Genomic DNA, 23,867 nt, shown 5'->3' on the forward strand with positions numbered 1-23,867 from the left:
ACGCGAGTTGTTGATGTTTGAATGCAGACAGCTTGGAAACTAAAACAGAGCCACGGATGGACTGACAGAGGACAGACTTAAACACCTTGTTGTATTTTTCAGGAGACACTGGTCTGTTTGGGTCTGCTTGAAAGTGAGGATCTTAAGCTCTCCTGGTTTGTGAAATGTCTTAACAAGAATGGCAAGACTTCTCTTTCTCCTTAGAGCTATTATCACTTTGACAATCTGCTGACCCACAACTGATTGTCAATCTTAGTAATAATGTCCATACTGTTTCCACAATGTGTCTTAAAAGCACCTGGAAAACTCGGAAAAACAATCGTTCAACTCGGGAAATGGGACCATCCAGCAGCCTTTGTCTGGCATTAGACAAAATACCAACAAAGCTAGTAAGAGGTACCTTGTTTTTAGTGTTGATGCGAAACTGCAAAGGTGAACATACCTATTAAGCATTAGCGTGTTTTTTTGCATTGTTTTGAGCATTTTTTGTTAGCATTTAGCTAAAAGTATAGATTTTCTACCCTGGCAGCTTTTCAGTCCAAGCAGCATTTATGATATGTAACTTACATGTAGATTTCAATACATATCAGTTGCTAATTATAAGTTCAGGTGCCAATTTCAAAGACTTATTAAAGAGTATTTAAATGGAATGTCTGTTCTGTATATCGCAGCATGAGGTAACACGATGGTGACTGAGCCTATCGCTCATATTTATGCATTATCATGAATTGTGTGTCTGCAGTGACTTTCTCAGAAAAATGTAATGCCTACAAAAAGGTACTGTGATATGAATGAAGAATTCTCAGTTAGTGTTGATGGGTTCAGTGATTGCTGCTTATGCCAACTGAATATTTCCTGCAGCTGAAGCTCCACATTAAAAGCAGCAAAAGTGAGCTGCGTTATAATGAAGCACTCACAGAAAATGCAGTATGTTTTGACTCAGGTACCGCCATCATTCATCAAAAACCCACCCACAAAACAGTGATTTGTTTGAAGCATTTCTTTTTTTTTTTTTTTACAGCCAATAAGTTAAAATTATTTCACAGAGTGAAGGAACAAGAAGGAGCAGCCACAGTGAGCTGTTGCATGAAGAGCTGCAGGTGACAGGCTGCACACTTCCAACTTCTCATTGAGTCGACAAACTCCTTTCTCTGTGCCTTGCTGTGTGGAGACCATCTTTATTGGCTATCCCCAGAATTCTGTGACCTGTATGACATTTGTATTTGCACTTACCACCAGTAAATACAGGAGTCAGCAAATCAACTTTGCTGACTCTATCTAAGAATACATATTATTCAAATCTCAAGAAACTTTAAAAGCTTTGAGACATTTTTTAAAATCACCCCATTAAAGTGGTTTCTGCTGCCAGGACAGTCAAAATAGACCTTCATTTCCAAATTGTGCTTAAGTTAAATATATGGAGTTCCACTAAAACGATAAACAAATCTAGATTCTGACTTTAGAGCTGTTGAAACAAATTAAAGGATGTTTTACCTGCTAAACTGAGGGTATTCGTTGTGAGAAGGACTCATCTGTGTCCTTCTATAGTGTTTTTTTAAACCTATACATTCCTTATCTCTTTGAATTTCTTTGTTCCCTGTGTGAGACACGATAAGGCCAGAACAACGCCTGACGCTTAGACTCCAGATAACTAGGCTGGACTTGTTCCTTTCATCTACAGCTTTGTTAAAAAAAACATGCAAAGGTTGACTCAACTGCATACTTGTGAGCTTGAGTACATCACACGTGAGACACCAAATCACATTAACAAACATACTTTAATGTGTGTACTCTCTGATGCCTGTTTATTAAGCACTCCCCATCAAAATATATCCTGACATGAATTCCGCCTTCATCAAGGTATGTAAAGTTTTGTAAAAGTAACTGTTATCTCTATTAATGAGGGTGGACAAAATATCAGAAACACCTCTTAGTATAACAGGGTAACATTAAAGCTAAATGACTGCAGTCATGTAGCACCTACATGAAGGCCCTCTGGGCACCTTATCCTAGGAACGCTATGAAACCTTTTTACAAACTAGCGGTGGCAGGGCTGCCGTGTTGGTGCTGACAGGCACATCAGGAGCATACTGGGGTCCAATGTCTTGCCCAAGGACACCAGAATTTTACAGTTAAAACACCAACACTATGATACTGTATTTCAGGTGCTGCGGACTGTTTGATGCTACTACTGCAACATTTTTGCTATTTGCGGTGGGTTTTATGAATTCTACACTTGAAAACAGTTCTCAACCCTGTCAGTATAAACATTATAAGATGCATTTAAACAAGCTTCATGGACTTTGTCTTGCCGTCTTTTGAGTAGCAGTTTCTCTCAAATAGTTCATGTGTAACACCCGGCAGTGCTGTCACATATGTCTTGACCGTTTGACAAGGTATGAAGTGTAAATTCAGTATGATCTTTTGATTCTGGTTAAGGATGCACCAATAGCGATACCAGTAACAGGCTGATAATGTGCTCATGTAAACACACTAGTATTTGTAAAACAGCTCTAATAAAAACCACACCCAATGCCACTTAACGGCAACTTAGTGCCTGTTCAGACTCTGCACTGAGATCCAACCTGGGCAGTCCAATCGCAAGTGACCAGCTGTAGGTAGTGTGTTCTGACCTGGCATTAATATGCGTATTCAAATGCATCTCAGTGCTCAATGCTCAGTTTCGTGCTCTGTATGCAAATAAAAACAAAACCCAGATTATAACCCAGAAGTCTCTCTACGCACAGTAATTGCCGGTAATAAAAATAATAAAGGTAAATGAAGACATCAGGATTGCGGAAATACCTAACTTAACCAAACAAGGCTCCGCATCAATAATTAACCGCATGCTGTAATAAACTTGTGTACTCATATTAAATACTTTAATTTGTTAATTTTTGATTAGATGTATTTATTATTTAATTAGTTAACAGCAACAAGGACAGGTGATTTAAAAAGGCTCTCATGACTAATGAACAAACATCACTTTTGATGCAGAAGCTCCCCTGTTGAGTATAGGTGGTCTTTAATGTGACACGGGATGCACTGCGTTCACACTACCAAAGGAATGCAGACATATGCCACCCAGACCACCTCCAAATGTGGTCAGAGAATGGATCTCTCACATCTCAATGCATCCTGGGGGTGTTCACACCTGTCTTTTACGTGATCGGATCACCCACATCATATCCGAATGAACAGGCCATTCATGTTAAACTCATAAAACTGCACAGGTCGGCGGTGCAGTTTGGCTGGCTGTTAGCTGGCCTTTTAGCTCAGAAAAGTGTCGCCGATATGCTGGAAGTCGGATGTCTGTAACATCTCAAACATTCAACCTTTAGGGGCAGTTCAACCACACCACAGAACAACTCTACTAAGACAGAATGTACTAGATACTAGTAGCATCACAATGTTGCAGTCTCTGGGAATATCTGTGCATGAACTCCACACTACTCACCAGGGGACACTTGTTTGTTATAAGTGTCTGTTTAGCACTGTTTGAGAAGTAAAGGGGGGATTCCTACTGTGACTGTGACTCGGAGATTTCTGACCAAGGGAACAGATGAGTACCACAGCACCAAACCTATGAAGGCAACCTTAGCTGCAGCTTTTCAAAGATATTCTACTGGCACACAAAAACCCACTCTACTGCAGTGCGACTGTACTTGACCCTGGTAAAGTGTATGCAATACAGTGTACACTTGTGAGGGCGTGTGTGTATGTACATTTGTGTCCGTCAGTGTGTTTGTTGAGTGCGTTAACAGTGAAAACAAAATGTTGTCATTATAACCAGCCCAGCCCAATGCTATGTACACTCAACAAGAAACAATGTTAAAAAAACTCAATGACTCAATGACCGAAAAGCTTACTTATATTATTTTGACTCTTAAACCAAAGGTGTCATTAGTCACCCATACTTGAGCTGGCACTGGTGCACTTGACCTAGTTCTGGTTACCTAACTTCAATGTTTTTGTGGTAATCCTGATAAGAAACAGATCCTGGGGGTATTTTTAAAGGATATCTGGAAAAATCCTATTTTGCCATCATTTAATGAACTAAATCTCTGGTTAAATAAAAAAGTACATCTATTCCAGATCCATATAACCTTATGAAATACAAATATGTGCTATAAGGGTAGACTTAATCTGCTTCATTTCTGTTTTAAAGATACCTGTGTTCCTATAGGACTGTGTCAGTGTGTTCACTGTACCAGCAGGGGGCAGTAGGAGACACTTGATTTTCCAAAGAGTCACTTATCACTACATGATAGTTAACATGCCCCGTGCTGATGTTCTCAAGTGTAGGGACCTGAGAGGCGGGGAGGACGAAGCATGGAGGCATGAAGACCAATTAAACAGTGACTGCACAACAGGAGAGGGAACTAAAAATATCCCAACCCCCCTGTGCTTCAGCTCATGCCTGAGTGAGTGCAAGATACCAGGCAGACACTGAGCAGGGTGTGCCTTCACGGGTGGCAAGTATGCCTCGGCAGATCTTTGTGTCGTTTTCATGGTTTTACTCATTTATCTTTAGCATACAAGAAAGCCTTGATTTAGCTGCAATAAAAAACGGGACTGAGTGGCATGTGGAAATAAAGACGCATTAACACAACCAGCAGGCCTTTCCCAAATCTCTTAAACATTAACCAACGCAATGTTTGTTCGCACACATCTGCGGTATCACCTGTCTGGGTTATTAGAGTTAAAGGTCTTAGAGTAAAACTATTTCCAAGCTGTCACACCTGCATGCTCCTTTCACCGACGTCATCTGGATCTTTGATAAAACAGGTGCATGAGAAAACATTTACAGGAACAGGGGGCGTTCTCCCGACATGGAGGAATTGGGTTAAACGGTTACACTCACCTGGAATGAGAAACTGAAAAGGGAAGCTGTGTTCGCCCGGCACCAGGGTTCCTGTAAAACAAAAGGCTTTATCAGCTACACAGCAGAACGGACACTGAAAATGACATCCACAGTGGACGGGTTCATACTTATTTCTACATCGCATGTACACCCTTAGTACACATTAGAGGGCCCACTGAGGCACCGTGCCTGTGGGGCTCACCTACTTTCCCAGTGGGATGGAGTTTCTCAGACCAACAGGCTTTGTTGTTCAAAGACAACTGGGTCAACAATATTCTCTTCTAGTGACGGAAACATGCAACTGAAACCGATCAGCCAGCGTCACAGGAAGTGATAAGGTGTTAGGAGTGTGAAAACAGATGAGAGTAGTTGGCAAATTTCAAGGGCCAGTTAAGCATTTAGAGGTCACTATTACTGTGCCAAGTTTTGACTCAGTGTGACATCATTCTATGCCTCTTTATCTCTGTACTGCAAGTATCATTCAGGCCAAGCCCATTTGTTCCTACTGAAGATGTGTATCTTATCAAAAATATATTGTAAAAAACTCTTTCTCAAACAGATGGCCCGACGTAGTTTATAGCTAAATCTGCCCAAACAGGTACATCAGGATTTTGTCTGGGACTATTTTTGTCTGCAGATGAAAAAAACATTCAGTACCAGTGCTTATCAGCCACAGCAGCAGCAGCGGCAGGACAGTGTTTAGTGACTCAAAATAAGCTGCAGCGCATAAGGAAGGCAAATGTCACCCAGTGCAAATGTGTGGCTCGCAGATGACTTCCTAATAGTTCTCTGACAACAGCGCAAAGATGATAAAGTGATAAAGAACTTTGACACTTCTTGTTGGTTTTGGTCTTTTCATGACGCCTGTTGAGTGTAGAAAAACAGAATATATCTTATCCACTCTTTCAGGTATTCAGAAAAGTTATACATTACTATTTTGTGCAGAGAAAGACAGACACTGATGCTAGAAAAAAATAAAGCAGTGCAGAAAAAATACTGCTAATGTCGCCTGGCATAGTCACACTATTGGGATATGAGTCTGGTAACAAGCGATTGGGATTTCATTAACGGGTGAGTCTCAACTGATACAGTGAATAAAAACCTATGCACACAACTGGATAGTCCCACAACCAATCAGATGACACGGATCACAACGTCACTGTAACTCCTCTGTCCATCATCATGTAAATCAGTTCCCAACAGAGTGACTCCAGACCAACTTTCCCCCTCAAAAATGTTATGGGTGTGGAAAGTAGGGCTGGTATCCAGGCTACCTCTGATATGCCACAGTATCACTCTGCAAACTTCAAATTTCTGATGTTATTAGACGACACAAGGTGAAATGAAGCAGGCCTTGCTGTGTTTGCGGAAACATTCTACCAACCTCGACAGGAAGTGTACTGAATCTTGAAGCCCTATAAGGACATTTTCTCTGACTAACCTTATTCACCCATGAAACAGAAACCCTTTCATCTCAGTTGTTTGACTATTACACTGTTTGCAGTATTCAGCAAGGACTGCAGCCGGCTGGAGTGATTCACCCAGAAGCCCACACTGAGTTTGGGCGATTATGTGAATGTTTACCACTATGAGAAGGTTTACCATGGAGAAAACCAGGAAACCAGGTCCCAGTGGCAAACTTTGTAAACACCAATTTCTGATTCCTCCCTCTGAAGTTCTCCGATATCTCTCAGCCCTAAATGTCTTATATAACACTAAAATGGAAATCCTCACATGGTCTGAGAAATCCTCTCATCACTAGACTTTCACAATCACAAGACTTATAACCAATCACTCGTTTTACCCAATTCATTCCCTGCAATTATCAATTATCAACTAATTTTCCAATTATGCCCCCGCTGCATTGATTACATACAGTGTTTACTCCATAAGCTCAGTTAAATTAATGAATTTATAACCAGAGCACATGGAACAATAAAGGCCGTCCCCGTTACAGTAAGAGCACCTTTGGCCGACCAGCTTAATCACTTTCTAAAGGAGCTGACGGTCCAATTAAATTCTTCCAGACAGCAACACGTCTCAGCTCATTAGGGATGGGCCCAACTTTTTCCATTAGTCTAAGCTTCCTGGGGGAAGTGCTCAGGCGGTATGTGTGTTCATCTGCATCATGTTTACTGCCAACGGAAGCAGTCAAGCTCCAGACGAGCACTGTGCAAGCACTGCATGTGCTCAGCAGCGTGGGGCCGGGCAAACTCAAGTACAGAGAGACTTAGACATTTCACGTTTTAAAATCACAAGTAAGGAAATGCATTAAAAGAGATGTAGATATGATTAGATATCATATTTAGCAAGTTTGAGGCAAGTTTAAGATTTCAAACCACGGTAGCCTTATAACACCTACTGGTCAGAGTGATCCACACTCAAAATAATTCTACTCAATAAAGTAACGTACGCTAAAACTACTTCCAAGAAATGAAGTACAGATGCTCTTTCACAAGGATGAAGCCGAATGTGACAAACTGCAGGGAAAACCCCAAGTAGGAGGAAACCCAATGAATTTTTACATATCAATTTGGAGCCTCGATTAGGACACCAACACATGCATGGCTTTAGAGATATAAACTAGGCCCAGGTCGTGTACTGTAAGTAAGAAAAGCTCATGCGGGTTCATACTGACAGTCTAATAACTGTAAATACCAAAAACCAGTCCATAGGATAGCTAGTTCAGGAAAGGCCAGCACTTTTTTACATTGACACTGTTTGTCATAAGAGCAACTGTGCAAGAACTTAACGTAGATTTCTATTTAAATCTACAACAATGTAATACACAGCTCAACCTTTCAAGTGAAGTGCTTCGATTGAAGCACAAAGGTTGTAAAGATGACATAAATTATCCAAATTAAATTCATTTTCACACAGATATACTGTTTGTGCAGATGTATGTATATGCACAATCATTGAAATATAAAGCTGTCAGATTCTAAAACCCCATTTCCGCTGAAAAAACAGCCCTCCTGCAGCAGAGGGAGGTCATTAACTGAGAACAGTGACAGGATGAAGAGCGGCCGCTGACATCACTGGGCTGGCCTCCTCTAACCGTCAAACATCTGTGGCATACCACATTATCAGTCAGCCATGGTGAGCGTCGCCTGCTTTGTGCAAGAGTGTGTCCGAGTGTGCGCGGTGGTCTTCTGTCACCCTTTGCCGTCCCGTTCTCCCCGTGCCACTCGGCCCTCGGGGGCAAAGAAGCCCATTTTTCAGAAGAGAATGGGCTACGGAAAAAATGGCAGAGATAAAGGGAAGTGGGGTAAGGGAGGGCGCGTCATGAATTATTTATGTCTTCCTCGGTTTGGTGTGTGCCTGGCGTTTTACACTACACTATGTGGGCAGTGAGGTGTTGAGTTTTACTGTTGCCTCAAAGATCTTGAATCTTGATATGAGCCATTTTTCATCTAACAAAAAGCACACAAAGGCAAATTACACACAAACAAATGAACTATTTTAAAGATTTAAATCTGCCCAGCCCTACTGTTTCAGTTAGTGCCATATAATGTGATTATTTTTGAATGTTTTTTCTGGTGTAAGTTTACTATATTTGGCACATTTGTTGAAAATATATAATCTTCTTTCACACAGGGGCTTGAGTAGTTTGCCAACAGGCCTGCAGGATGCTGGGTGGGCTGGCAGTGCTCATGTTTGTGCCTCTTGATCCATTTTAACCACTCTCTGCCTGCGCCGTGGTCGAAGTCTCACTTCCCTGAGAAATCCTGTTTGACAGTGGTTTAAAAATACTGAAAAAAAGTCCTGATTTCGCTCCCACAAGCTGTGAGAAAATCAACTTGAAAGACAAAGCGGACAAGAAGAGTTATAAAGATCACAGATGTGCTTTTAAATAACTGGAATTAACCAATTCCTTGCATGTTTATTCACCTGCCAGATGTGACACTAAAGGGCCAATTCATCCAAATTTACCATATCTTGCCACATCTACAGTTTTGTTTCTAGTTTGGGGAAATAAAATCATTGAAACATCCCTGTTAACCCACCGTTGGCAGTTTTCATAAATACTGCTTCTTTGGAACGTTAGTGGAATTGAGGAAATTGTAGCCACGAGAGGAAGGTACCTAACTGAAGTAATGTAAACTCAAAGAATTTCCCAAACTTTTAGGGAAACACCGTCCACCACTGTGGCTCCTACCACAAATTTGGTGTCATATGTGTATATTTACTTCTGTCTCTATTTCTTGTACATTTGTACACATGCAAATCTTGTACATTTTGTGCTTACAGTATTTTATTTATTTGACTATGAGTTTATTTTAATTCTTATTTATTTATATTCTATTTGCATTTTATTAAACTACCACCTATTTTTCTTTTTACAAGTGGTTTTCAAGAGTGTTTTTTTTTTATGTGCATCTGAGCCGCTGTGACCAAGCAATTTCCCTTGTGGATCAATAAAGTCTATCTAAGCCTAAATCTAAGTCTGAGTGTGCGCTGATAGTGGTACTAGAGTGTGGGGTGATGCCACACGCAGCGGTGGTGTCTCTGGTGGTTCTTATTTTACTGTTAGAGATCAGTGACAGCAAGAGGAGCTGGCTGTTTACGTCTGTTTATGGCCACCTTGTTTTCCTGTCAAACATTTTGGGTGGCAAATATACAAGAGGGTTACCTAAGCAACCAGGGCCTGCAGGGTTTACTAACAACCAACTGTGCAGAGCAAATCTCTTTGTATGTGGACAAAGCTTAACAAGTTCCAACCCTTTGCTTGAGTATGAGTAAGTACAGAAAGAGAATAAAACATAAATCAATAGTAGCAGTAGTAGAAGTGGTAGAAGACCCACATTCAAAAGTATACTTGAAGTTGTGTTTTTGGAATCTACCTCTTTAGCTGAAAGCTACACAATACAATACAATATTTGGAATATACTGACAGGTAACTCTACAGCTTCCTCTATAGCTGTCCCGATCTGTGAGATCAGTGTATTCCAAATATTGTATTCTATATTATTGTGTTATGGTACATCAACAATCAGGATTCAACAGTTGCAGCTGGTCACACTATTGCAAGCTACCTTACATGCATAACACAATATGCAGGTTAGCTATAAAGTTAAACTATCAAAAGTAAAACTAGCAATATTTACGTCTGAATTGTAGTGAAATAGAGGTATAAAGTAGCATATAATACAAACAAGTACTAGCATGTGCCACACTAAGTGTACTTTCCAGCCATACATTTGTAGGCTAATGTTTATAGAACATGTTGGTGGATGCACTCCTGACAGTTAAACATTGAACCGTTTTATGACGTTTTAACCAGTGAGGATTACATGCTCCAATGACTGTCATTAACTTCCACAGAGGGTTTTGCATTTACAGCAGATTTCATGCATGTACGCCACATTTCACCTCCTGGCTCTAGGTGGTATTGGGAACATATGCAAAAGGTGGAAGATCAAAACTCACAACAAAAGCTCCTGTAAGCTGTCATTTACGCAGGCGAAAGCGACCTTAGTGCAGCAGAGCATAGTGTTACACAGAGACCGGCAGCGAAAATAAAAAAAAATAAAAAAATGCATGTCCAACCGCAACACTGGACGCTCCTGGACGCATATGACTATGTCTCACATTGGAGAGGAAGCATGCAGAGAAGGAGGCTGGACCATCCCTGCATGTGACTGTTACTCTGACAGGCTTTAACTCTTCACTACAGGGCGGCAAAACCCCGCAGCTGCCGTCGTGAGATTAAGCCTGCTCCAGCAGATTTCCCATAAACCAAATGAGGTGAAAAGCAGGGAGCCTTCAGTCAGATCATACAGTGTTGTTGTGACAGGGATATGGAGGTTCAGCCAGTTACATTATCAAAAAAAGGGGAAATAAATCAGTTGACTTCATATATGGGATGTCATCAGCAAATCTGCACGGTCTACTATAAATGTCTGTGAAGATTTTTAGTCATCCAGATCATGGCATATCCAGAAAATAAACACAACTTGTTCTGACGTTTCCCCTCTCATGCAAGAGTCTGTTCAGTTCTTAACGGCTGATGGGGAGTTTAGGTTTGTATCAGCAACTTCTGTGGGTGGTGCACACGTCACACTCACATGACTAGGGTATTTCGCAGGTGAGTATCCGGCCGTTTACAGACTCAAGTCATGCGAGTTTCAAGTGTGCACCACCCACAGATGTTCCCGATAAAAACCCTACCACGCATTTAAAACAGAAGAATCCCCCAAAATGAGTGGTGAAACTAAAACCTTACGAACAAAAGTCCAGTTGCTTGACGTTTGATTGTGTGATTATGCAAATATTTTGCAACTTTAAGCCGCCCTTCACCTTTGTCAGCAACAGACAACATGCTGTTGAAGTACTGCTCCTCCATATTCCACGAGGCGTCGTTCATTTTGTTGGAGATCCCACATGAGCCATGGCAGTTCACCTTGATGGCTGTGGACAGAGGAGAGAAAGTAGGAGTCAAATCATTGTGTGAAAATAACTGGTCTGTACTATGTATGTAATGAATCTGGTTGTCTTCAGTGGAAAGGGGTACAATCAGCATTCATAAGCATTCATACCCAGATCATATGGCTCACTGTAGTAGTCACCAGTACTGTATGTCTAGGGTTAGGGGACAGTAATGCACATATGCTAATTTACTCCACTTTTGCAGTATAAAATTAGGATGCATGTCGAAGTTCTGGACCTTGGGATGTTAATAACCCGGAACATTTTGTTTTTGTTTGTACAGTCTTTGTGGTAGGTGCAACATAGATGTTTTTTTTCCTATGCAATTATTTCATGTACCTAACTACCCTGCTTTCTTCTCTTTGCTAACAGTGTTTTCAGGTGCATTCATGCAGTCAAACGTGACCATAAAATTAAAGGAAAGGTAAACACATCTACTAGAAAGAGAAAGAAGTCAATTGCTCAGTTGCAAGCCACGAACAGCACAACAGTTTGTTGTGTGCCCATCCACGATACAAATTGTGGAACATGTCAAGTCTCTCCCACTCACTGAAAGCACACACCTTAGGGTTATTTATCTCCACCCTGATGTTAGTTATTTAGGGACCTACACAAAGCTGAGAATAAAAGTAATAAAGGCAAACATGAGCCATTGTTGGGGAAATAGTGACTTAACTCCACATGGCTAATTTGCATATACCAGCATGAACCATGTGCTACTTTGTAAGAGGGACCTAAACATAGCCTACTCATATATAATAATTTCACCTGTAAATGTTTCCTTGTTCAGATTTAATTGTTTGTTTAGTTTGTAAAAACCTACTGGGAGAGGCTATTTACAAAATAAAAGGTTCTCATTACTACTGAACAGACATCACTTACACTGGCTGTGCATTTTCTGGTCATATTTATAATAGAACTCACGTGGGTTCACACGGCTGCAGGAATGTCATCACAAACCAGCTCAAAATGTGGTTTTAGTGATCAGATCTCGAAAGTGTCTTCTCAATGCGTCACTGGGCGAGGGCACGTCTGTACTTTGAGTTCGCCATTTGTGATATGATCACTCGGTCAAGACGCATGTACCAAGTCTGAACAGGGAATCTAAAAATACAATGTATCTTTTACTCAACTAATAGTCTCAAAAGGTACTTAACTTTACTTACATAAAATACTTAATGTAGACACGTTTTACAAACTTTCTATGTGAACTGCCTTCTACCAGACAACTTACAACTAACCCTAATAATAATTTCCTGTGTTGAAGTGTTGAATTAGTTGTCTTGTGAATGACAGAATCCCTCTCTGTTGTTTGACTCTTGAGCTAATAGCCAAAAGGGACTTAACAATCATTTCCCACATTGTAAACACTTCCTTTATCCACTTTCATTTTAAATGAGAAAAATAAAAGTTTGGGCACCGCAGCATGGAAAATACAGGCTAGCAGCACAATACACACTGATTAGCATGAAAATAACGCACTAAGAGAAACACCCCGGTAAATCATTACTGGCCTCAGCCGTTTGTTTATGTGCATTCTGCCGCAGTGATAAATAATCTGTCAGACAGGCTGTGAATGAGTGTTTGTGTCAACAGATGGAAAAGAGGAGGAGTAACCTTGTTGTGGAGATGTGGTGAAGAGGTGATTGCAAATACAAGCCTGGATGCTTCAGGTCTGACTGGTTTAGACTAGCACTGATTGCGCTTCACCAGTTGTGTTGACTTAGATCAGCACTCTGCTGTGGGGGCAAGTGACTCTAGTGACAGGTTTGACAAAACTGATGTCATATCGAGATGACTGATGTTACAGCAGAATGCATGAATGCAAGTGAACAAAGAGCATGTACTTTTTTTTTTTTTTTTTTTTTTTTTAACCGAATCCAGTGGAAGAGAAGTTGATGTTCTCTTGTGCAGCCGCTCAGAGAACAGGAAATGATATTATCTTCATCTCAAACTTTGACAGTGTAATATTATCTTCAGCCTGCACAAAAGTCTTCACACTGAGGCTGTGGCTGCGGCTGACGTCAGCAATCCATTAACAATGAGGAAAAATGTTCATGAGAGCATCAGTAACGGCCCTGCGTGTCTGTAGTGTGAACACAACAAGCCTCTGCCTCTCTGTACCAACCCCTCCCTCTGTCCCCCTCGTCTCTCAGTTGATCTGTCTGCGAGGAAATGAAAACCTCCTGACACACACACAAACACACACACGAACACACACACACACACCAAAACTGTGACAGAAGCCAGAGGATTAAACAGAAAGATGGTGCAGCCACAACATTATTTCTCGATAAACAGACAGAAAATTCGAGCTAATACTGCTGAAAATATTCTTCTGCCACCTGTCTGTCCTTTATTCTTTCCTTTTTTACATTTCCATTTTTACATTACCATTAAGAATAGTATAATAAATAGTAATTAATGAAGCGATACAACATTATCCCAGCAATAAAAAACATTAAATTACCACATTGTGATTTAAGCCAGTTAAAATCTAACTAGTAAGAAGATAAACAAGGCTACACTCTTGGATTTGGTACCAGCCTTTTTGCACATGGCAAGGGGAATATTGGGTGATGAGGATAAGCACATATCATACTGAATATTTGGGATTTATTTGTTCCACAACTCACAAACAGACCCCAAAAAAACTGTCAGTCTCAGTTGATAATACAGTTGAAACAGATGTCAGTGGAATTGCTCACTGACTGCATAATTACATTATTTTGCACTGTAAATGGCAGATAAATCCCGAACCTGATCTTTGAAAGTGTGGTCATTCTCTAAACAGAGTCCGAATAAAACGCACCACTTGACAAAATGAAGCGGCCCACTGCAGCGACACAAATGCTACGAGCGAGCACCTCAGCGGAGAAGATGCATCGCAAAACAATGATACAGCAGCGTCACTATTACAGTGAGTTTTTGTCTCATTCTTGGTTGGTAGTCAGTGACTGGGAGTCGTCATTGTGTCCTCATCTGCTGGTTCGCCTACAAGAACTCAACATCGACTCCCTGGAGGCTCCAGAGGAGGCTCGTTTATATGCATATAGACCGTCAAAACTAAATTAAGTAGATTTCCATTGAAGCTGCTCTAAGCGCCATTTTGTAGATAATAATACAGTTACAATCAAGTAAATCATACTCAACACTGAATGCTAATTGATACATTATTAATTAGCATACAGCATGTATTAATGCAACAACCTTAATTGATAATGACAGTAATGTAAATGATTACATTAGTGGCTCTGTGCAGCTGTATTTGGGCTCTGTAATGTTCCTTGGTGTCCTTATTTAAAAGCTTCCCTTCCACAGACAAAATGTCTCCCGGTCACCATCATATTGCCCAAACCAGCCAAAACCAGCCCAAACAATTTGGGCACTATACTCAACAAGAATTGCAGTTTGATGAGAACTGTGTCCGTAAGAGACATAAACACAGACCAGTCTAAAATTCATGCCACCAGCTGTGTTTGACCAATCCCAGGCTCACAAACCACGCAGAATTCTGTGCTGGCATTAAAAAAAAAAAAAACACATACACGCACACACTCACTCACTCGCTCTCAAAGTGGCAGATGGCTGAGCTCTCCACACCGGCAGGGCTGCTGGCACAGTTTTGGGTAAGTGGAGGGACCTTAGCTGCCGGTACAAAAAAAATAAAAAATCTGCAGCTCAGAAAAGGAGGCGGTGCCCTTCAGCCATGCAGACAAATGTCCATTTATTTGGTCATTAATTAAACTCTGCAATCTGCTCCTCCGGCCATCTGCCTCATTTGCTGAAAAGAACAATACCTTTATACTCCATGTCATTAAAATAAAGTGTGAGCTCTCTGGAGTCATCGCACTTCACAGGAAACTACAGTAGACATTTGAAGCACAAACATATGACAGGAAAGAGGGCCATTACTGCAACGAGATATTTACAGTTGTCTGTTGTGGAAAAATGAAGAGTTCAATCCATGAAAGGTCAGCGCAGGGGTAATCTGTTAAAATCCCCAGCAGCAGCAGCAGCAGTAGCATGAAGAGCAGGAAGAGCAGCTGCAGCAGAGCTGAATAGAGAATAGTTCTGTCACGAGAGAAGAGCTGCTCCGGCAGAGAGACTAACTGTCTGTCTGCCTGCAGCTGAATAATGGCCAGACCTCTCCACAGACACATGGATCCAGATGGATCAAGAGTGGTAATGATGCACTTGATGAGACGCACATCCAGACACAGATGACGTGTCACCACGTTCCACCACAAGTCCTGAAAATTAACTCCAGACTTTTGTCAGGCTCTAGTATAGGATTACTTCATTTAAAGGTGGACTATAGTGAGAATTATTCATTAATATATTACTAAATGTCCATCCAGTTCTAGTTTCTTCATCTACTCTTACGTGAATAAATATTAAACGCATAGAAAAATAAGGTAATTCTATCAGGTGACTGCACATCTTTTCAACTTCAGTCCAATATAAAAAAAAAAATCGTATTTATTTTTAATTTTTGCACTTGTGCTCAACACCTACATGTTTCTGTATACTGAGAATGTGTATAAAATTGATTTAAGTTTATTTTTGGTGCAAACAGCAAGGAAAGATCGAGCCACTCTAACACCTAGACAGCAGCTTTTGTTCTTCAATTAGTTTGTGTAAAAGATGAGGACAGGCAATGCGTGTCCCCCTATAACTTTTGCCATGATTGAAGAAGATCCCCCATAATATCCAGAGTTATTAGACATTAACAGAAGTACGTCAAAACTAAAACAATTGACAGCAGGACAGAGGCTGCTGGTTATAAGGAGGGGATACAATTTCGGGCAGAGGGGAAAAATCAGTCTGACAGAATCAGTAACAGGAAATCCAAACAGTAATCCAGAAGAGTACACAGAATTGTTCCCATGACCCTATGAAGTAATGCTTATTAAGAACTGGGTGTTATAATAATAATAACAGGGAGAAAACCAACTTGTGTTTCTGTTCACTTCCAATCACCAATTTCCCCACTGTGGGACAAATAAAGGTTTATCTTATCTTATCTTATCTTTAAACGTCAGCAACTCCAAAAGTCTTAAAGCTTCAAACGACAAGTGCATCTAATCCCAGGCAGTTGATCAAATCAAATCATATCAAAATCAAATCATCGTTTTTGTGTTGTTTGTTGGTGTTGTAAGTTTTTGCAGTGCACCTAAACTTTTTCCTAATGCTTGTGTTCTGTCTATTTGCATGTGTTTCCTCAAGCTGCAGTGTGTTGGGCTCTCTCGGCCACTGCAGGATTCACTTTTTTATTCGAAATAAAACTTCAGTGAACATGCTAACTAACACCACTAGTCAATAAGTTAAGTTAATGCCATGCAATATCACTCGTGACATTTTAAGAAGTCCTACGGAACACCAAGGAATCCAAAGAAAATCTGTATTCGGAGGCTTCAGATGAACTTCAAATATCTGCTCACACCTTCCTCTCTGAACATAACTTCCTGTACCTGTACATTTCCAAATTCTTAGAGCACACCATCAATCTCTCCATTCACATTTGTAAATAAACTCTTTGTGTCTTTTGCTGCTTTCTAATGGAGTCGTGCTTGCCGTCAGAAAAGTCTGTTCAACTGGCTTTCTCCTGTGGTATTTACGGTGGTATTTTTGGTGAGGTCTGATTTCACGAGTCACGTTTGCTGAGGTTTTCAGAAATGGTAGATGTAAGTCTCCTTGCATATTGATATTCCAAACGGCCTCATCTACTCATTATGCTTTTGCAATCCTTACATTAGGTTATTCAGCCGTTAGCTTGCTTAACTGTTAACCTAGGAGTTCTAGACGTCGACAGTTGCCTAGCAGGGGTTTAGTGGGTGCATGATAAACTAAGGGTGTGGTTGATTCCAGCCTGCACCCTCGGCTGCTTGTCACATCCTGTCTCTAACCTTATGATTTCCTGTCTCTCATCGCTGGCACAAGCAAATAAAGGAAGAAACAGGCCAAAAAAAAAATAATCTGCTAGCAGGGTTCTCATGAGGTTACGACTTGAACGCCAACCATTTTGTGTACTGACTTCCCATGTCATAACCACAGGCACACAAGCTCCATGTGAAGGCAGCATTTGAGGTCAACGTGGTTGATGAGCACTGTCATTCACCTAAACACGACATAAAAATAGAAAAATGGGTTCAACACAACAGTGGCGCACTGATGGATTATAAAGAGAATGGATGGATTATAAGAACAAGTCTGGGTGCGTTGTAATGACTGAACGATGTCAGTAGTCAGTAGAATTGTTTTTAAAGGAAGCCTGTTATAGAAATATTAAGCAACAGGTAAGCTCTTTTGTAATCGCATGTGACTGGCAGAATCCAGACAAAGAATGAGTCGGTGGAGATAACATCCAAAGCATGACGATCTCGTCCACGTGTCTGGGGTGACTGCTTCCACTACGTCAGCTCCACTGTATGCTGTCATGGAATCCTTTTTCCTCTTAGCACGCTTGAAGAAACGGCTATTCGATTCAGACTCAGACTCCAACTCTGCAGTCCCCATGCATGTTGTGTTTGTGAACACACAGAGATGGCCGCTTAACCCGGTCAAACCACTGACCAGGATGCAAACGCTCCATCACGCAACTGTATTCTCAATAACAAAAGAGTCATGACAAATTCCTATCATTACGGTGTGGCAGGATTCAAGAGAAATTTCTTGGATCAGGCGTCAATCCAAGTAGGATGTTACACTGATGATTCATATCCTGACCACCTAGGTCTGCATTTCTAAGCCTTTACACGAACTTCAAGAAGCTCACAGACTGAAATCCTACACTGCGGACTCTGCTCCCAAGATTTAGTTTGGTTTTGTGACGCTGACAGCCACCTTGAAACTGCCATTACAGGAATCCACGCCCGAGGCCGATTCTCTCCACAGTAAACCACAGCCTGCAGCCTGAGGGAAGCTCAGTGAGAGGACAGCCAGCAGCAGAGCATACTCTGACTCAGCAGCTGCCTGGATTTGTTGCCATAACTGGAGTCTGTCCAGGTCTTTGCCACGGTTCAATGAAAATGCCTGTAGGCGGAGATGATCTCGGTGCTACTACTCATTAGATTCCACAAATCTAGACGGTGAGACAGAGAAGATGGTGTAACAGATAGCCTTGCTAGACTAGCTCCTTAAACATGACGGCTATGTTTTATTGTATCAAAGTGTTCTCTGATGTAGGTAGGATGGGTCGTGGAGGGTGCGGAAAGGTGTGGTACAAATGCGAAAGTAGATAAACTTAGGAAGGTAAGCACAGATTGCTGTTTTATGCCAATGTGCAATATTGCAGAAAAAGTCTGAGATCAGGGCCGGTTGCCACCTGCAGATTCAAACACAGCAGGAGTGTCATATGGTAAAAGATCACTTAGAGGCCTATCTGATCTGGAGCTGCTGTATATTTGCAGATTCTTTTACACCTCTACAAATCTTATTTACATTTATTTGTGTGCAAATTTACAATTTCTGGACTGAATTTGATTTCATACACAATCTTACCCATCTGTCAGCTAATCAGAAATGTCAACAATATCATTTTCCTGTGGCTACTGTCTTCATGCTGTTTGTTGATTCCCCATGACCTCCTTTCTATTCCCATAGGACAACCTTTTCCTCATAACCGTTTGGCCACTTCAGCTCTTCTCATCAACCCTCTCCCTACGCAGGAATGTTGTCCCTAAGAGCATACCTTCCCAAGAAAATACCGTATCCACTAGTTATGTATTATTACGTTATTTACGTGTGTAAAGCAGAAAATGAGATAAAGGCAGCTTTCCAGTCCATGGGATAAAACCGTTAACTCAAAGCTTGCTGTCTATTGCGTCAGTACGTGGGAAAATGAGTCTGCTTGGCGGTCAGTGGGGAAGCATGCAGGGAAGTTGGGCTGATAATGGTAGTTCCCCTATTTACACTGATTACACCGAGTCCACTTTCTCCCGACGGCCTGCAACACAAAGAAGCCTCTGTGAGTTTGTTTAAGGCTCGGACCTTACAAGATCAAAGCAGGCCCAAGGAAACCCTTGAGCTCTCAGGCAAAATAGACCAACTCCTCACAGCGACTTGGGTTTCATCTTGAAGTGGGTCAGGAGTGTGAACGGCATCAGAAACTTCTGGCTGAATTGATCAACATTCCTCACATGCACAAAAGGCTCACTGAACGTCACTTACAAATTCCAGCATAATGAGACGTGGAAACTCCCAAAGCATTGTATGTGTGTTAAGACTGGACAACTATAACAAGCTTTACAACCTTTACGTATTTCTCTAACCTGACTGAGGTCATTCTGATTAGAGATTCCATCTCAACTTATGCATGGACACAACATAGAATGATCTAATAAGTTATATGAGTTTAAATGACTGAAAAACATCAGTCAGAATGTTGAGGTTCAGTGGTTGTGCTCACGGCAGATTGTTAAATTAATTCATTGGAAATACAACAAAAGAAGAAGTTTGTTCCTCCCCAAGTTTTTTTTTACAAGGGTGAATTCATTAAACAGAAGAAGATGACCAAGATGGACCCGCATAGATTCTGGCTTTGTTCATTCTGTGAAATACTTGTTTGAACAAGTCACTGTTTCAAGTCTTTCATCCAAGATCAGCAATCATTAACTCTTTTAGGGTCTCCCAACAAAAGCTCTCCTAAGTTTCTGTCCCTCTTTGAAACTCATCATGTCACCTGATCTTTACCCCACATAGGGGAAAAATGCACAGAAAGACTGTAGTGATACCACAGAGAAATGATCAGGTCAGTAATTGACATGGTTATTAAGGTTTACTCCACACCTCTCAATCTGATCTGAAAATTCCTCCCGATCAGGCCAGGGTGTTATGATTTAGGTGGTTTCGTATTTATTCTGAGTAGGGTAGTGTTCTAAACACCACTAGTCGTCTGTCTGTTCTACAGTACAGGAACAGCAGGGTGGTCCGCAACTCATGGACCATTGTTGAGGTGGGACTCACATATGTGACAACCAAGAACATACGTTTTCTGCGGTTCATTTTGTGAAGGCCCCAACCTAACCAGGTGTGTTTACTGCCAAGAAATGACCTGTCCAGGGTGTACCCCGCCTCTCGCCTGATGACAGCTGGGATAGGCTCCAGCCCCCCGCAACCCTTCACAGGACAAGTGTTTACAGATGACGAATGAATGAATGAATGAATGAATGAGTATTCTGTACAGTCAACCGCAAGCTGCAACCTCATAGCACTAACCATGCATCATGCACACCAACTGCATATGTCTCTGATACTGCACTTTCTACATGCTTGGTTTCTGAGGCCAAGGTTAGGTCAAAAATGGCATCAATGTGGTGGACCAGTACGTCCCACACATAAATTCATAATGCAAAGGAAGGCACCAAAAATTAAGTGAACAAACCATCCTTTGCTGGCATTATTAATGGAAACACATTTATGTCCTACAAAATGACAGTTCACAAAGATTTATTTAGCAGCGAGTTCAGACTTCAGACAGGAAGTTTTCTGAGTTTTTTATTCTCTTGTAACTTTGACAACAGCTACTAATCATGAGAACAAAACACTCTCACAACATGTTCCTTGCGTATTTCTAAAACCTTTTGTTATTTCAAGTTTCTTTGACAGACCACAGAGGTCACCACCTCTTACCACAGGAGAGCCCAGTAATCCGACGCCACATTTACTACCTTCATTAAATCTTTAAGCGCTGCAAACAATTAGCCCCTCTCACTTTTCCAACATCTCCCCTCGTCTCCTGTCTAATGGCTCTCGGTGAGACATGTCAAACACAGCCACCTGATCTTTTGATCTATTACTGCCAACTGTATGGGAATCCCCCCGCAGCAGAACAGAGCCTTGGCTGTTTGTTCAAACACGTCCTAAATTACCTCTCTGTAACACAGAAACACTGCACCGAAAGCTGCTTCAGTGAAACGAAGATAAAACTAATGTCCAGTTTCACGCCTGTCAGAGCATTTGATAACACCTTACTAAAACAGTTACTGCTTTGTTAATTCAGCTCACCTCTGTAGCTCAAGTGGTGTAATGTTGACCATGTAAAATTTCGTCACACACAGTTTCCCTCTTCACTGTTATTTTTAACGTAATCAGGACCAGCCCAAGCTCGTTCCTCAGTTGAAGACAAGCCACTGGTCAGTTTATGACGTTTGAGTTTGCATGTGTTTGAGCGTAGCTGCATGTAGTACACACCAATCCCTGCCTGTGTTTGCATGCATATGTAAGAGGCTTATCCCTGTAGAAGTTACATCATGAATCCGGGAGTATGTGTATTATGTACTCACATTACCCATCGTGCCATGAAATTTCCACATTACCCTGCATTAGGCTCAAATCCAAACAGCCATTATGACCTGAAGAGGCCGGGATACAAACTGCCTCTGTATTCTGCCTTTCAGAAGAGGATACTCACACATTTGGCAGCTAGTTTATCCACATGCGTAGCAAAAAGTGGATTATTTAGTTAACTCTGCTGGTATTTGCCACCTTAGGTTCACATTTGATGCTATCTGTGTCACTAAAGACCCACATTTCAGATTGGTTACACCCTTAAGGCAATCAGCACTGTTCTCAGCATTCCAATTAGCATTATACTACGTGGTTTCAGTTAGGAAGCAATCCGTCTCAGATAACTTTACAAAACCAATGTAAAATCAAACATTGGAATGTTCGAAGCGGAGTGGCATGAAAGTATTTTAAATTTTATGGTCAGGAAATGGCACCAACATCTGATTGTAATGATTGTAAAGTCAGCCACTATCCAAACATCTGTATTTATAATGTTATGTATTAAAACATCTTGTCCCATATGAACCAGTAAAAATATTGTATGCAGAATATAACATTTTGCTGCTTTGTGTCTTTTCATTTGGCATACTTCAGAGCAACGCACGTCTGCAAATCTGTTGGTAGGATGTCTTACAAGAAGGCGTCACTGCGTCTAGACAGGCTCCTTGTATTTGAATTTGCACCTCCTTTAATCTGCCGATCAAATCAATGCATTACTCAGAAACTTAAGTCTGCCAGGCCTGCAACCAGCCGACAACGCCAAGGCAGATTGCTATGATGTCGGACAAGAGAGCGTATCTGTGCTGGAAATTAAACAATAACTTACCCCTGGAATCAGAGACGGGAGCTAACGTTACTGTACAGTGTCAAGCTTGCTTTCTGTCAAAATGCTCCATGTCCTAAGGAAACAGCTACAGGTACTGTAAGTTAATATGAGCCTAATCAGTACAATAAAATACAGTGCCTCCCTCCCCCATGTGCTTTATGTGTGTTTGCAGACATAGGCGACATATTTATCTTTAATCTGCTTTTAATCTTTGTTCAAACGACATTGAAGAACCTTTAATAACAGTTTGACAGCGATGAGGGTTGAGTAGTGTTGTGAGGTTTACGCTGGTTTAAATGGATGTTTTTGGAATAAATAAAAGTCTTGCACATCTTTCCATGCTAACATGAGACTCAATGACACCACATCTACATATGTTAGATACTGTGTACAATGTGGCACTGAGGTTTATTGCAAATTTTAAAACCCTAACTCAGCTCAGCTCATTGTATATCGGGGTCAGATGGTTTGCCTCGGCCACAACCAGACTTGGCATATTTTTATTTCTTATTTTTTAAGATACTGTCTTCAGTCCCGGAACCTATTACTGCTATCTGTTCCTTATGTTTATACTAGACTGAGGAAAAGGGCCGTTTAAGGACTACTTGGTCTGCTTGCTATCAGTTGCAAAATGACATAAATCTGAGAGAGCTGGTCTTAGCAAGTGAATTTAAGGTAGCTTGAACTGACTTAAGAGATACACACACCTGGCAGTAGGTGCTGTCCGATTCATATTCATATATATTGCCCACTGATGACTTGGGATGAATTTTGGATGTTTTTCTGATTTTGTAACTCGTTAACAGTCATATTATGAAGACATTCCTGTCTGCAACGCTGTCATTTTTATGCTCCCTGAGTCTCACTGGAATGTTTTCTGGGAAGATAGAATTAATTAATAAAAAGACGTCTCTGTTTGGTTTGGTGAGGAATGTAATCAAACATTTTAAGAGGGTAAGTATCCTGTGACTTATTACCATCCAAACACTGGTTCTGATTGTGTGATTACTCATGTTACATCAGCTGACGCCCAACACTGAACTTCAGACTCTACTGTAACCATTAGATAATCACAGCTGACACTCGTGGGTGTGCTTTAGCTGCTTTGTTACTATACTTGCAGACACAACAAAGGCCTGTAATGAGTGCTCATATCTGCATTATCAGTCGCATACAAAAGTCTTGGGCTATTTCTGCCATTAGTGACATTTTGAGGATGCAACCCCCTGCCACTGATGTTAGTTTGAAGAAGGTGGACATGGAGCCGGGTTACCTAATACACTGCGTGTCATGGACACACACACAGTTTCAAGGGTTTCACGACTGTCATGAGTGCCCTTTCCTTTCTAGGTGAAGCAGCTGCTGAAGGCTTCCAGACAGCCACGTCTGGACAGCAGAGCTGAAACGCTGTAATCTCTCTAAGGCCGGCTGTAACAAAGTGACAAGAGAGAAGGAGGA

At 41.2% G+C, this 23,867-nt stretch overlaps 1 protein-coding gene across 2 annotated transcripts in view; it reads right to left on the reverse strand.

Moving 5' to 3' along the window:
- Positions 1 to 23,867, reverse strand: part of arrdc1b (arrestin domain containing 1b) — a 40,688-nt gene that overhangs the window by 9,142 nt on the left and 7,679 nt on the right. The window contains exons 1-3 of one of the 2 annotated variants that reach the window (XM_084572342.1): positions 12,218 to 12,282; positions 11,165 to 11,275; positions 4,865 to 4,915 (exon numbers count right to left, since the gene is read on the reverse strand). In XM_084572342.1, the coding sequence (XP_084428468.1) occupies positions 4,865 to 4,915; positions 11,165 to 11,231 (118 nt within the window). In that variant the 5' untranslated portion in view covers positions 11,232 to 11,275; positions 12,218 to 12,282. Of the gene's footprint in view, positions 1 to 4,864; positions 4,916 to 11,164; positions 11,276 to 12,217; positions 12,283 to 23,867 lie in introns of those variants that run through there. The other variant, XM_084572341.1, reaches the window with a different exon arrangement.

Source organism: Chelon labrosus, assembly GCF_963514085.1.
Source record: "Chelon labrosus genome assembly, chromosome: 22".
Classification (NCBI taxonomy): domain Eukaryota; kingdom Metazoa; phylum Chordata; class Actinopteri; order Mugiliformes; family Mugilidae; genus Chelon; species Chelon labrosus.